The following is a 14,540-nucleotide window of genomic DNA, read 5'->3' as shown; positions in this document are numbered from 1 at the left end:
GAGCCGTCAAAGTGAGCCTGCCCTGCGGATGGGGAAGGTGACAGCCCAGGGCCGGGTGCCGCCACCTTCAGCCCAACCTCCCACGGGGCTTCCAGGAGCCCGTGCGGGTTGTCGGGTTGTCGGGTCTCGTCGACCAGGGTATTATGCGATGCGGACCCGGCCTCCGGCTTTGGGTCAGAGAGAGGCTCGGTCATCTTCCCTATCCTGCCCCTGCAGCCTGCACAGGCCACGGGCACCCCCAGATGCTGGGGCGCTCCTCCGAGAACAGTGGGCACAGCTATGGGGGAGCCTGGGCTACAGGTACTGGGGACACAGCTGGACCCTGAACCGGAGAATGGTTTATTCTCTGCAATGTCTCGCAAATATATACACTCATGCCACTTCTTACAAACCAGAATCAAAGAAGGGCGCAGGGAAAGTGTGAAAGTACTCACACTGCCGCCTCCTGGCACGTGTTTGATATTATCCTTTGAGCCACACTTGGACTGGACGTTGCTAAGATCCAGCTTCTTATTAATTATCTGCACCTTTGATAGCCAGAAAAAAGGATGAGTGACACACCACACCCAGCTCCATCCGCTCTGCACTCACAAACTCCCCTTTGTGGCTTCAGGGCGGGGAGAGGAGGCGCCAGGCTGAGGGCAGGAGGCCAGAGTCACACCTTCCCGGGGGAGCTGCCCCAGGGGACCGTCCAGAACCGAGTGACGGGGGTGGGCGCCACCTTACAACACTGGGTTTATAAAGCACATCCTCGGGAGGCAATTCGCATCACGCGAATCCCCCCGTCCCGGCCCCCCCAGAGCACATCTGAGGTCTGTAAACCGCAGCTGAGTGTCCACCAGGTTGGGATGGAGTGAAATGTGCTCAATTATGTAAATGAATAAATAAATAAAAGGTCCCATCCGTGTCCTCATTCACACACCTGCCAGGCCTGCCTGAACCGTCACGAGACCTCTCTGTGGCGGTCCTCAAGCCTGGGAGGCACTGAAAGAATCATCACCTGCAGATTTTGGTTTTGTGTTTTAAATCCCAGACCCCCGGGATGCCTGGTGGCTCAGGGTGGGATCCCGGGGTCCGGGGATGAGTCCCACGTCGGGCTCCCTGCATGGAGCCTGCTTCTCCCTCTGCCTGTCTCTGCCCCCCCCCCACTCTGTGTGTGTGTCTCATGAATAAATAAAAAAAAAAAATCTTAAAAAACAAAACAAAAAAAAGACTGAAATACCAGACCATCAGAGCACAGAGAAGGGCAGTTGGAAGATTCTGTCTTGTCTGCTAGAGCAGTGGTGCCATCTTAACCCGGGTGCCCTTCCCAGCACGAGCTCCCTGCTTGAAAACAAAGTGCCTGACTTTCTGCTCAGCACAGAGAACAGCCACCAACTGGGGTTCCCCACTCAGAGCCAGCACTGCTCCCTGAAATTCTGCAAATGTCACCAACACCTGCATTGTGGCCTTTGTGAACACCAGGTGGTGGCCACTGCTCGGGAGACTCAGGGGACTCAGGGTGGCTGTGGCTGGGCTTGGGGGGGAGGGTCCCAGAGCTCTGGCCTGGCTCAATGGCGGGGAGAAGGGTCCCAAACTCTGACCCAAGAGCCAGAGACAGCCATCAAGGGGTTACAGGTCCTCTGCGAAATGAGGAAATGAGGACAAGATAGCAAAATTTGTCCATTTTACTTTAAAAAAAAAAAAAGATTTATTTATTTATTTATTCAGAGAGAGAGAGGCAGAGACACAGGCAGAGGGAGAAGCAGGCTCCATGCAGGAAGCCCGATGTGGGACTCGATCCCAGATCTCCAGGATCACACCCCAGGCTGCAGGTGGCGCTAAACCGCTGCGCCACCCGGGGCTGCCCTACTTTTTTTTAAGATTTATTTATTTATTTATTTATTTATTTATTTATTTATTTATTTATTTATTTATTTTTATTTATTTATTTATTTATTTATTTATTTATTTATTTATTTATAAGATTTATTATGATAGAGAGAGAGAGAGAGGCAGAATCACAGGCAGAGGGAGAAGCAGGTTCCATGCAGGGAGCCCAACATGGGACTCCATCCCGGGACTCCAGGATCTCACCCTGAGCCAAAGGCAGGCACCAAACCGCTGAACCACCCAGGGATCCCCTCCATTTTACTTTTTGGTGTTAAAATGGCCTTTCCTTTATTAAATTGTTAGTTATTAAATTGCATAGATAGCATATATAGTTATCATTTATCTATCAGATAGTTATATAGTTATCATTTTTAGATGTCCTTAGCCTGACAAAATAAAAACAAGGTAATCCTGTCTTGGACCCCATCCCATTGTTTTCCTCAATTTTACTGGTCTGGATCTAAGTACCCATTAAGTACACACCTACCCCACCTTTTTCATTCCTTTTTTATGTTCCTTTAGTTTTTTTTTTAATTCTCATTAGAAAAATAATATAACAGGGGCACCTGGGTGGCTTACTGGATTAAGTGTCTGCCTTCGGCACATGTCATGATCCCAGGGTCCTGGGATTGAGCCCCATATAGGGCTCTGTGCTCTGCAATGAGTCTGCTTCTCCCTCTCCCTCTGCCTCTGCCCCTTCTCATACGCTCTCCCTCTCCCTCTTTCTTTCAAATAAATAAAATCATAAAAAAATAAAAGTGACATAACATTGATTTTGAAAACCAGATTTCAAAAATTTCTTTTTCCTATCACCCTAACACAACCACAATCACATTCTGTTTTGTTCCCTTGAAGTCACATATCTATAAAACTACCATCATGTACCTACAAATGGTAGTAATTTTTTAGGTACGCTTCCATATCTTTATCAAGTACCATCATCTAAGCATTTGTCTTGCCTACAGTCATGAGGAACATTGTTTTAAATAATATGTCATATTTTGTGATATCTGTGGGATCCAATATTTATTTTATTTTATTTACTTATTTTTTCGATATTCATCTTAAATAACAGAAACTGCCTCACCGTGAACATCTTTCTGCAAGGAGTTCTTTCCATACTGTGAATTATTTTCATAGCAGAGTCCCAGAGGTAGAATTTCTGGGTCAAAGTTATAAATACTCTAAAAATTCTCAATACAATTCTCCAAGTGGCTTTCTAAAAGGGTCAGATTAAGTTACCCCATGAACACCATCAACAAAGTCAATTTTACCACATGGCTACCAGCATCGGGCATTTAAAGACGTGGTTTGCCTTCTTTGACAAAATAAATGGGACTGCATTGTTGGCTTATTCTGCATCTTTAAAATTATTATTACAAGGTTGGCCCTTTGCCTCCTTTTCACTGGTAGATGTATTTTTTTTTCTACAAATGTTTATATCTCTATAGACTCTGTCATTTCTTCTCTGGTTTTTATTTTTTAATTTTTTTTAAGAGAGAGAGAGAGAGAATCTTAAAGCAGACTCCATTCCCAGCATGGAAAGAGCCCAATGTGGGACTCGAAAATAAAATCTTTAAAAACAAACAAACAAATGAAACTGGGTAAATACCTAATTTAGACTCCATGCCCAGCATGGAAAGAGCCCAATGTGGGACTCGATCTCACAACCCTGCAATAATGACCTGAGCTGAAATCAAGAATCGGATGCTTCACTGACTGAGCCACCCAGGCGCCCCTCTTCTCTGATTTTTAAATGTAAAAACCACCGCTCAGGGACACCTGGGTGGCTCAGTGGTTGAGTGTCTGCCTTTGGCTCAGGGTGTGATCCCAGGGTCCTGGAATCGAGTCCCGCATTGGGCTCACCGTGGAGAGCCTGCTTCTCCCTCTGCCTGTGTCTCTGCCTCTCTCTGTGTCTCTCATGAATAAATAAAATCTTTAAAAACAAACAAACAAATGAAACTGGGTAAATACCTAATTCCACATCATCATCCTCATCTGCCATGCCCCCAATTTAGTGACGAAGAGGCCATTTGAGGCCCAGAGAGTTCAGCAACCTTCTCAGATCAGTGGCATTAACTACAGGCTAGCTCTGTGACAACAAAGTCTCACCCCAGCTGTCCTCAACCCGGGTGTCTCATACACCAAGTACAAACAACACTCTCTCTTGGTTAACACTGAAATTCTCTCCTGCTAGCGAGGAGATGCAGTGACCTCACCTCCATCCAGGCTTGAGCAGGAGCAGCAAGTGGGCCAGGCTTTCTCACACTGTTTCTCAGGGGCTTCCTACCACCCCTCTGTACAATGTCTGTGATTTAGTTCATGCCACCCTCAGATTTTAAGGAGTGGGACCTGAACTCCTTCTGCGGAGATCACTACTTTCTTTTTCTTTTCTTTTTTTTTTTTTTTAAGATTTTATTTATTCATTCATGAGAGACAGAGAGAGAGAGAGAGAGAGGCAGAGGGAGAAGCAGGCTCCATGCAGGGAGCCCGATGTGGGACTCGATCCTGGGTCTCCAGGATCACATCCTGGGCCAAAGGTGGCGCTAAGCTGCTGAGCCACCCAGGCTGCCCAGATCACTACTTTCTACCAGCGTCCCAGACGCTGACTCGCCTGCTTCACCAAGGAACTGGAGCAGTTTAATCTGAGAAAACACACACACGCAAACACACACAATACTAAAACAACAAAGTTAAAAGGATAATGGTAAAAGAAGGAGAGATCATCAGGAATGACAATTAGATTGGTCATTACACTTAACCCTGAGCTTCCTGGAAGCCAAGGCAAAAAGGGAAACATGATGAGCAACATAAATATCTGACAAAGAAAACTTACCAGGTTTGCAAGGAACATAACCTCGTTTTCTGAACTAATCCATTTAAGAAAGTCATCAAATGAATTTAGTGACATTAAGCAACAAGATCTGCAACATATGTAGAAATTTTTTTAATGTGGCTTTTTCTCATTCCGATCCCACAAAAAAGGCAGCAAGTTTTTGTGTGTGTGTGGTTTTTGGCAGCAGACATAAGGATGTTTACAAAGCAGACCTGAATTACTGTTAGTTGGCAATTTAAGTCAACATTTTTTACAGAGTGTTAGATTTACAGAGGGGAGATAAAAGGGTTGGCATTATGAAACTAGAATCCTGAAACTTAATTTCTTGGCTAGAGCAACATGGATGATGTTGAGCCTCGGCTCTGGGCAGACAGTGAAAATCCTCATCAAAGAAAAGAACAACGTTTTCCAAGCTCCAAATTTTGATCCAGGGGACTCAGAGTCAAGGGAGAAATTCCTGTGTTCAGGGTTTGATCCGGGAGGAGAAGCTGGGGTGAGGCAGCTCCACTCTGGTTTGGTCTATTTCCTTGAGGACCTGAAGTGGCCCCAACGCTCCCCAGGCCTTGATCTGATTCTGTGTGGGCTCAGAGCTCTTGAGGTGCTCCCGATGGCTCAGTTCTCCCCCTAAGAGCTCCCAGACTGGCCCAGCGTCCACCAGCTGTCCCTGGCAAGGCCTGTCTCTAGCATGCCCTGGTGCTTGCTGGGCCCAACTTGGCTCCACTAGGGTCAGCATACCCGGTGCATCTTTAAAATGATGGTATTTACAGCAGATTGATCGGAGATACAGACGCTGTGCACAGGGAGAGGTGCCCAGAGGGCTTTCCCCGGGGAGGGTCCCAGCCTGGTGCCATCCAGGGCCTGGCCCCTCAGCTCAGGTTCCGTTGAGTCCTTGGCCCTGATCCAGGAGAAGCAGACTGTCCCAGGTACAAACGGACTTAACTTACTCCACATAAATGTTCTACATGCGTGCTTTTAAAAATGAGAACTGGGACTTTGTTACTACACATAATGAATTTTAAAAATACAGTCTTCAGCGCACCAGCGTGGAGCTAGACGCAGCGCTCTGCTGCCATCTTGTGGCCGCCTGCAATATTGCAGCCCAAGGCCCCAGAGGGTCCCGGCTCCTGGCTGCTTTCCGCCCTCCCCGGGGCCCTGGCATCACCCAGCGACTGGCCTGGATGTTCTCAGAGCCAGCCAGGCCACCTCCAACGTTTGGGCCCCTGTGCCCTTCTCCGGCTGTGACTTTCTCAACCTTGGCAGCCACGAGCACCGCCCAGTTCTGACCAGGTAGCCTTGGCCCTGAGCTCAGTCTCTCGCAGCCTGGATGGCCCCTGGGACCCCGGGTTTCCCTCTGTGCTCTCCACTGAGCCACAGGAGGGCTGCTGAGCGCTCAGCGGTTGCCTTAAGCCCACTGGGCCCTCACCACTGCCTTTCAAAATCTTGTGTAAATGAATAAAACTCCAGCCTAAACCCATGTCCCGCGGCCACCCCAGCTGGTGCCAGTTCTAGATTTTTTTTTTTTTAAGATTTTATTTATTTGAGAGAGACAGAGCAAGCATGAGCAGGGGGAGGGACAGAGGGAGAAGCAGACTCCTCGCTGAGCGAAGAGCCCAACACGGGGCTCCATCCCAGGACCCCAAGATCACGACCTGAGCTGAAGTCAGATGCCACCCAGGCACCCCAGTTCTGGCTTTATTTTGCTTTTAGTTTGGACATCTCTAGGATGCAGTTTCCCTCTGCCCTCATTCAGCCCTAGCACTGCCCTCATGTACTGCCCTCATGTACCTAGCACTCTGTGCAGGGGCCTCTCCTTGCAAAGACCGATGATGGTCCCAAAAAGGTCTGTCCTGTCTCCTCTGACTTGTTGGTGACACTTCACATCGTGGGTGACAGTCTATAACACAGGTGACCCTCAGTGTGGGGACCCTCCATGGTGGTGGCTGCTGTCCGCTGCATATCCTTCCCCGGCCAACCTGTCTCCTCTTTCCTCTTTTTCTCTAGGCTCAGGGACAGGAACTGTCTGCACAGAGCCTGGCACTCAGAGATGCCCCAGAAATGTCAAGTGAATGAACAAAGGACAGGAGGAAGGAGCCAGCTTTGGGGGCTATTGTATGTCCTATTGCACTGGTTGTGTTTGTTGAATTTATTTCTGCTTTTACCTTTGCTTCTGCAATTTTTTAAAAAGATTTTTATTTATTCATGAGAGACACAGAGGCAGAGACATAGGCAGAGGGAGAAGCGGGCTCCCTGCAGGGAGCCCAATGTGGGACTCAATCCCATAACCCCAGGATCGCGCCCGGGGCCAGACGCTCAACCACTGAGCCACCCCAGCATTCTTATTTTTTGCATTCTTTTTTCCCCTTCACTAAAAACATAATTGCTACGCTGCAGCCATTTCACTTTTTTTAAATAACAAAAGCATTTAAAATGATGAATTCCTTCCAAATTCAATTTGAGGGCACCTCCACAGGACATATGGTGTTTGTTACCAGTGCACATGGAAAAGGCGTTCTTCCTTTTAATTCCCAAGTATTCGTGGTAATGCTGGTAATACGTACACAATCAGGTTCTGGTACTTGACATTGAGGTTAGGGAACAGACCAGTGCAACTGCTCTTTCCCTATATTTATAGGTATTTTTCTTTACAGACTGTATGGATTTTTGGCATAACATCTGATAAATCTTCGATCATACAGCTTAATTCCTGGTATTTAAAAATTCCCCTTCTTGGGCTGCTTGGGTAGTTCAGTAGGTTAAGCATCCGACTCTTGGTTTCGGCTCAGGTCATGATCTCAGGGATATGGGGTCTGAGATCTATCCCTGCATCAAGAGTCCTGCATTGGGCTCCCTGCTTAGCAAACAGCTTGCTTCTCTCTCTGCCCCTCCCTCTGTTTCACATTTTCTCTCCTTCTCTCTCTCTCTCTCTCAAATAATCTTTTTAAAAAAATTTAAAAAAAATAAAATTAAAAATTAAAAAAATTAAAATTTCCCTTCTCAATCACATGGACTTTTTATGCCCTTCTATTTTTTGCTTTTCTGTCATCTACTGTTACACTTCCAGTTACAATGTATTCCTATCCATGTTTTTCTGATTAGAAATGTATTCATTGTAGAAAATTTGGGAGGAAAGGGAAAAACATGCAACCTCTATGAGCCACCACTGGCATTTGTCATAGTTTCATTTTCTCTGTGAACTTTTTATATCAGTAGTAGGCAAAACCTGAATATTTCTACACTATTAATTTTGACTTCATAGTATAACATTTACAAATGTTTATATTTACAAAAAATTTTTTCAAGGTATTTTTCATGGGCTACGTAACATTTTATAGTATGGCACCACCATTAATGACCTCTCTATTGTTAGGCATTTAAACTGTTTTGTTTTGCAGTTATAAATAAAACTCAATGCACACTTTTGTGCTTAAAGCTTTTTCTGAGTTTTGGGTTTCTTCCTTTCTTCGATTTTAGAGTACAAAGCACTTCTCTTGTTCTGTGTGAGGCTACGGGGACCCAAAGATCTCAAGATGACCTTCAGCTGAATCCAGAGGAAGGAGACCCTTTGACAGATCACTGGTTTAGCAGAATGAAGTTGTGAAAACTATGGACATTCCTTCTTTAGGTACAAAAGGACTGTACTGTACTGATGTGCCCTCTTCAGGATGAAAGGATGTCAACTTCACATCACTTACACCTGCAGTGGGTAGTTTTTTTTTTTGTTTGTTTTGTTTTTTTTAATGTGTTTGGAATGCTGGTTCTTTGTTTCTGTGTCTGAACACCTCCCCACCCAAGAATAGGGCTGGGAGAAAGTCAGGGCAGGGCTGCAGGACACAGGGGGTGGCTTGGGCTGGGAATGAGCTGATGGAGGAGGCAGGTACTTGGCATCTGAGAATGGACAGGGTTAGGACTGCAAGAGGAAAATCAGTCATCAGATCCAGGGTGCACAGGAGACCCTAGTAGAGAGTTGAAGCCAGAAGCAGCAAGTGAGAATCTGGGGATGCTGGGTCTCAGCCGGGACTGCAGGTTGGGAACAGCTGGGAAGGCTCCCCGGGAGATTCTAATGAGCCTGGGGAAGGCTCTGGCACTAGGATTTTGAAAAGAATCCCAGCCCCAGGTGATTGTCTTGCAGTCAGGTAGGAGAGCTGCTGCGGCAGGGAGGTGGGGGGCACAGGCACGCCTGGTCTGGGGTGCTGGCCTTCCTTCCCTTCTCCCCGCAACGTTTGGTGGATTCAGCTGGTTCTGTTAAAGTGGCCGAGTGACTACCAGCATTTTCCTTTAAGAACAATTTTGTTCTGGACTCTTCAAGCAATCCCTGCTCATAGTAGCAAATCATGAAACTAAGAGCAAAGGACAGAGCAACAGAACACAGATCTTTTACGTTTTTTTCCAACCACTGATTTACATTGATCCTCGGAGGTTTTCGGTCCCTGCAGGTTTACAAACTGGACCCTCTTGCTCCTCCTTCTTCAGTATGACCGGCTATTCAGGGGGCTGTGTTATTCTGCAGACTCACAGCGCTGTTCCTTCTGCAGCCGAAATAAGCACCAACTGAGCGCTTACTGTAGGCGGGACACTAGGGGAGGGCACAGGGCCCCCAGGATCTCGAGGAGACCTCAGGAGACCTTAGTCCTGGCACTTTAAAGGCATTTTTCCATGGATCCCATGTGCCGCTTCTTTCCTGTTTCTTTTCTTTTTTCTTTTTTTTTTTTTTTTAAAGATTTTTTATTTATTCATGAGAGACACAGGGAGAGAGAGAGAGAGAGAGAGGCAGAGACAGAAACAGGCTCCCCGCAAGGAACCTGATGCGGGACTCGATCCAGGATCCCAGGATCAGGGCCCGAGCTGAAGGCAGCCGCTCAACCCGCTGAGCTATCCAGGCGTCCCTCCTGTTTCTTTTCTCTTCATTTTCCCTGGAGATTTAGTGTAGCTCTGGTAGGCTGAGATTTTCTTTGTTTCAGACAATTTTCTCAGTTTTCCATGGGACTTAAGGAAAGCTCCTCCTGTTCCTTTTGCCACTTCCCTGTGTCTTCCTCCAAAGAGTCCTGAAAAAGTTGCCCTCTCTTTTTTAACCCTTCAGCAAATGTGGACATATGTGTGCACCCAGCATGGTGAGGTGGAAATGGGGGTGAGGCGCCTTCCCCCTTTCCTCTCTGAGCATCAGATCACTGGTCCCCATCCACCACACTCCTCTTCCCCCACAGATAGGGCACCCCGGGTGTGGGGGGCAGATTCTGGCCCCAGAAGAGTCCTCAGTGGGAAATGCTTAGCCCTGGCACTGGGTTCTCTGCAGAACCGCTGGACCTGGGCCAGGGGTGCCCACACTTGCCAAGTCAACCACAGGGGAACTCAGGGCTCATGGGGGTGCAGCCTGGGCTGGCAGGGGTGCAGCATGGCTGATGGGGGTGCAGCCTGGCTGATAGGAAGAGGTGGGCGTTTGCTGGTGTGTGACAGCCCACAGGTTGGGGGATACTGATGATGAGTTTCCCTCTCACAGTAATGAGTTGTCATGAGACACTGGTCACAGCCACACAATCTTCTTGTCGGTGCAGAGCTGGCTGTGTGGGGTTTTGTTTTTCCTTTTTCAAAACAAGGGGCAAATGGTCCCTCTATGCTATGAAAATTGGGCCCACAGGGAACACTCAGTGCTGAAAGCCGGTGGGAACATCCCACCACCTTGGCAACAACCTCTCTGCAGGTCCTTGGCCCTCAAAGCCTCACAGAGGGGTCGATTTCAAGCCAACACCCCAACTGCCCCAGAGCTGCCCCTTCTGGAATGAGACAGGCATCTTTCCAAGGAGCAGCCAAGGCAAACACCACAGAAAAGTAAACACAGGCCCAGCGCCAACCCTGTGGACCAAAGACCAGTGGCCATGAGCCCCAGGGATCTACCCTGGGACACACCCAGACCTCCCAAATGGGCAGGAGTCTTTGGGCCCCAAGGATGAGAAAGGCCAGGGGGAGGCTCTGAGGCTCCATGGGGAGCAAAGCACAGGGCGTCAGTTAAGGCACCAACATGGACAGAAAGCCCTGAGACACCCTCCCTTCGTGGGGACCCAGGCCCCAGCCAAGAGTGACATCAAGAGTAACAAGGGCCCCCGCTGTGGAGGAGACAAGTGGTTCCAACTGATTGAAGGGAAATGTTGGCTCTGGGTTCTGTAATGTTCCCCCAGCACAGCAGGAGGCTCACTGCCCCCCAAAAGGCCCAAGCCCAGGAGTCCCAACATATCTGTGCTCCTAAGAGCAGAGTCTTGATCCTCTCTACTCCACAGCTTCCACCCTTCTCCCTTCTCTACCTCCCCCCCCCACAACTGGTGATACGTGGGGCAGGCTGTTAGCGGCTGAACTATGTCCCCCCAAATTCACATGCTGATGTTTTAACTCCCGTTGTCTCAGAATGGGACCATATTTGAAGACAGGTCTTTAAAGAGGTGGGCCACAATCCAATATGACAGGAAGGAGAGACTGGGACAGAGAGGCACCAAGAGAAAAGACCACGTGAGGACACAAGAAGGCTGCGATCCACAAGCCAAGCAAAGAGACCTCCATAAAACCAGGCCTGCCAATACCTCGATCTTGGACTTCTGGCCTCCAAAACAGTGAGAATATACATTTCTGTTACGTGACCTTAGGCCTTTGGAAGTTCACGTTTCTCCACCTTTAGGAAACCCAACAGTTTCCGGAGCACTCACTTGCCCTGAAGAACAGTTGTTCAAAATAGCACCCCCAAATTCCCCCAGAACCAAGGCTTGGAGAGAAACCTGAAAAAATGTAAATGTCCAATGATCGCCAGAGACACTCACCTATAGATGGGTCGTGTCACGTTCTAAACGCAAGACAGGTTGGGGAACCTCTGTGGGTGCCTCCACTTTGAGAACTCCTCAAGTCATGGAGAAACAACCAACCTCATAATCTCAGATACTGTCTGGTCAGCAGAGACCAAACAGGGAAGGAAAGAACCAGTGCTTTCTCTCCCTTGAGCAGGGCGCTCACGGCGTGGTGGTGACCCCAAGACAGAACTGAACCATACCGTCTTTCCTTGAAGAGATCCAGGAGGGACCCAGGTGCTGTGTGCTGCCCCAGGTGTGGGGGGACCCACACCCCTCCTCCCAGGGTCCTGGGGCCAGCACGCTCCCAGCCAACCCCTGCGTGTGCCCTTACCTTCCCACCTCCTGGCTGGTGCTTCAGGTTTTCAGTGGAGCCGATCTTGGATCTGACGTTCTTTAGGTCTGGCATGGGCACAGGGGCGGTCTGCAGGCGACTCTTGGCTGCAGACGGCGACTTGGGTGGGGTGCGGACCACCGCCACCTTCTTGGGCTCCCGGGTGGGTGGGGTTGGCAGGGACGGGGTGCGGGAGCGGCTGCCAGGAGTGCCTGGGGAGCCGGGGCTGCTGTAGCCACTGCGATCCCCAGATTTTCCAGATTCACCTGGAGAGAGAGGAGGCAGTGAGGCCGGTGCTTGGGGTGAGTGGGAGCTAGAAAAGGCCTCAGGGGCTGCTGCCCGTCCTGAGGGCCCTCTCCCAGACTCAGGGCTGGTGAGGCAGGTGGGAACAAGGTCAGGAAGCTCAGCTAAGCCAGCAGGAGGCTGCCCCTGGTCTCATTTCTAGAGAAATGTCTCTTCTTCCAGGCCTTGTTGTGTAGGGACAGAGACTCCGTTTCCCAGGGAAGCAACAGAGTGGTCACCAAAGACCCTTTCCCGAGGGGACCAACTACCCCATGGCCCTGGGGTCAGGGCACAGAGTCCAATGAGCCATGTGGTCTCAGATGAGTCACTTTCCCTCTCTGAGCTTATGGGTCTCAGCTGGAACCTGGAAATGATCACAGTGGCTGCAGGGAGGGAGGCCAAGCACGGATGCACGTAGATGTGCTTTGGAAAACTCAAGTGCAAGTCTGTGTGGCTTTTCCCTGAATAAAGGTGACATGGTGACAGGACCAGGGGCCACCTGTGTTGGATCTATTAGATCCTTTACCCCTTGGGTGAATTCTAAGCCACTCAGCATGTTGAAGGTCCCTTTCCCAGCAGCCCCCTGCACCCCCTTCCCGGCCCCTCTGTATGTGTGCTCCAGGATGGCAGGCCTGCTCCGTCCGAGTCCACCTGTCCTGAGCTCTCCAGACAAGCCACAAGCCATGCCACCTCGGGCCGCCCTGCCCTGCCCTGACCTCTCTGAGAACTCCCTTCCCCCTACACTGATGCATGGTGGAACCTGTACCTTTCAAAAATTCCAGGAAGGCGGCTGGGGCTGCTCTTTCCCCAACAGACTCAGTCCTGGGCTCCTTCTCAGGCTTCCATCCTGCACTTCCCAGGGCCCCATACACCCTACAGTTACTATTCCATGTACCCCATGAAGCGGCATTTCTCCAGATGTGGCCCAGGGACCCCTGTGTCAGAATCTCCAGAGGCTCAGGTCAGGACCGGGACCAGGAAGATGCAGATTCTTGGGCCCATTCCTGGTGTGGGCTGCGGCCCCCACTACTGGCTCCTCTCAAGTTCCCTGGGAATTCTTGAGCATCCTTGAGTCTCAGAGCCAAGGGACTGGATGCTGCGCCCATGGGAGGGCCTGGTTCTCCTCTGCTCTGAGCTCTACTGTTGCCTCCAAGCTTCCTGGACACCCCGGGCTCTGCCCCAGGAACCAAACAGGGACCTGCAGACCCCAACCTGGAGAAGGGTGGCCCCTGGTTGGAAGCGCTGAGCAGCAACAAAAAGGCAACTTCTCTCATCAAGAGGAGAGTAAGCACTGTCACTTGCAGAGCTTGAATTTCCATGTCTGCTGGATGTTCCTAATGTCGTCAAGCTCAAGTCCTGGCAACAGGACTAACGAAGCTTTTTCTCCTTTTCCACATAGAGAAACAACAGACAGGGCCTCTGCTCCAGGCTCAGCACCCCTGACCTCTGCTCCTGCTTCCAGGCACACAGGCTGACCGCTGGACTTAGGGCAGCTACAAATCCTTTCTGTGCCACTAAACTGCAGATTGACTTTAGGCAAGTCACACAACCTCCTAAGCCCATGTCCTCATCTGGAAAATGGGGAGCGTGGCCACAGCCTGCAGCGCCAATTTGTAGACTGGATGTGGTATCAGTGAAAGTGTCCAGTGCAAAGTAGGGAGTGCTCACAGGGTGTGTGTTAAATAAATGCCAGCAAAGGGGTGCCTGGGTGGCTCAGTTGGTTGAGTGTCTGCCTTCAGCTCGGGTCATGATCTTGGGGTCCTGTGATGGAGCACCGCATCTGGCTCTCTGCTCGGCAGGGAGTCTGCTTCTCCCTCTCTCTGTGCACGCTCTCTCTCTCAAATAAATAAATAAAGTATTTTTAAAAAATAAATAAATGCCAGCAGGAATTTCCCACCCACACCTGGGTCCAAGCCTCCAGCACCCACAAACAGCTGGAGACATGCTTCCTGCCCCCTCCCCCCCAGAGCCTTGGCACAGGGACAGAAAGGTCCATCAGACAGACGGCATCCGCGTAAGCCACACACAAGAGGAGGGGCAGGATTCCGATGGTTCTGGGTTCAGTTTCAATGTGTGAAACCCACGCTTCAGCACAGGTCCTCTCTGCTCTCCAAACCTGAGCCACACACAGCCACACGCGAACAGCGAGTGCCCCACTGGGCAAGGCAGCCCCAGAATTACCTCGCTCGGATTTTGCCCCCGCAGGGGGTGGTTTTCTCTGCAATTGCTTGGTGGCTTAAAAAGAAAAATCCACAGAAAGCCTCATTATAATCAAGCTTAAACAGGGCCTCGGTGAGCTCTTCTGCATGCTGCAGGCACCGGCTAGGCCAGACGGCAGAGGTGAGCCAGGCGGGGAAGGTGTTCAGAGAGCAGGTGCCCTGGCTGGCGGGAA

At 49.8% G+C, this 14,540-nt stretch overlaps 1 protein-coding gene across 22 annotated transcripts in view; it reads right to left on the bottom strand.

Annotated features, from left to right (window-relative positions):
• MAPT (microtubule associated protein tau) overlaps window positions 1-14,540 on the bottom strand; it is a 101,878-nt gene that overhangs the window by 8,350 nt on the left and 78,988 nt on the right. For 9 of the 22 annotated variants that reach the window (XM_049114633.1, XM_049114636.1, XM_025436809.3 and 6 more), the window contains 2 exons: window positions 11,867-12,132; window positions 435-527 (listed from right to left, as the gene is read on the bottom strand). In XM_049114633.1, coding sequence (XP_048970590.1) covers window positions 435-527; window positions 11,867-12,132 — 359 coding nt within the window. Of the gene's footprint in view, window positions 1-434; window positions 528-11,866; window positions 12,133-14,329; window positions 14,384-14,540 lie in introns of all 22 variants that reach the window. The other 13 variants (XM_025436796.3, XM_025436805.3, XM_025436808.3 and 10 more) reach the window with 2 other exon arrangements.

Source organism: Canis lupus, chromosome 9 (assembly GCF_003254725.2).
Source record: "Canis lupus dingo isolate Sandy chromosome 9, ASM325472v2, whole genome shotgun sequence".
Taxonomy (NCBI): Eukaryota; Metazoa; Chordata; class Mammalia; order Carnivora; family Canidae; genus Canis; species Canis lupus.
Note: the sequence above shows the minus strand (reverse complement) of the source record. Positions and strands in the feature narration are given on the sequence as shown.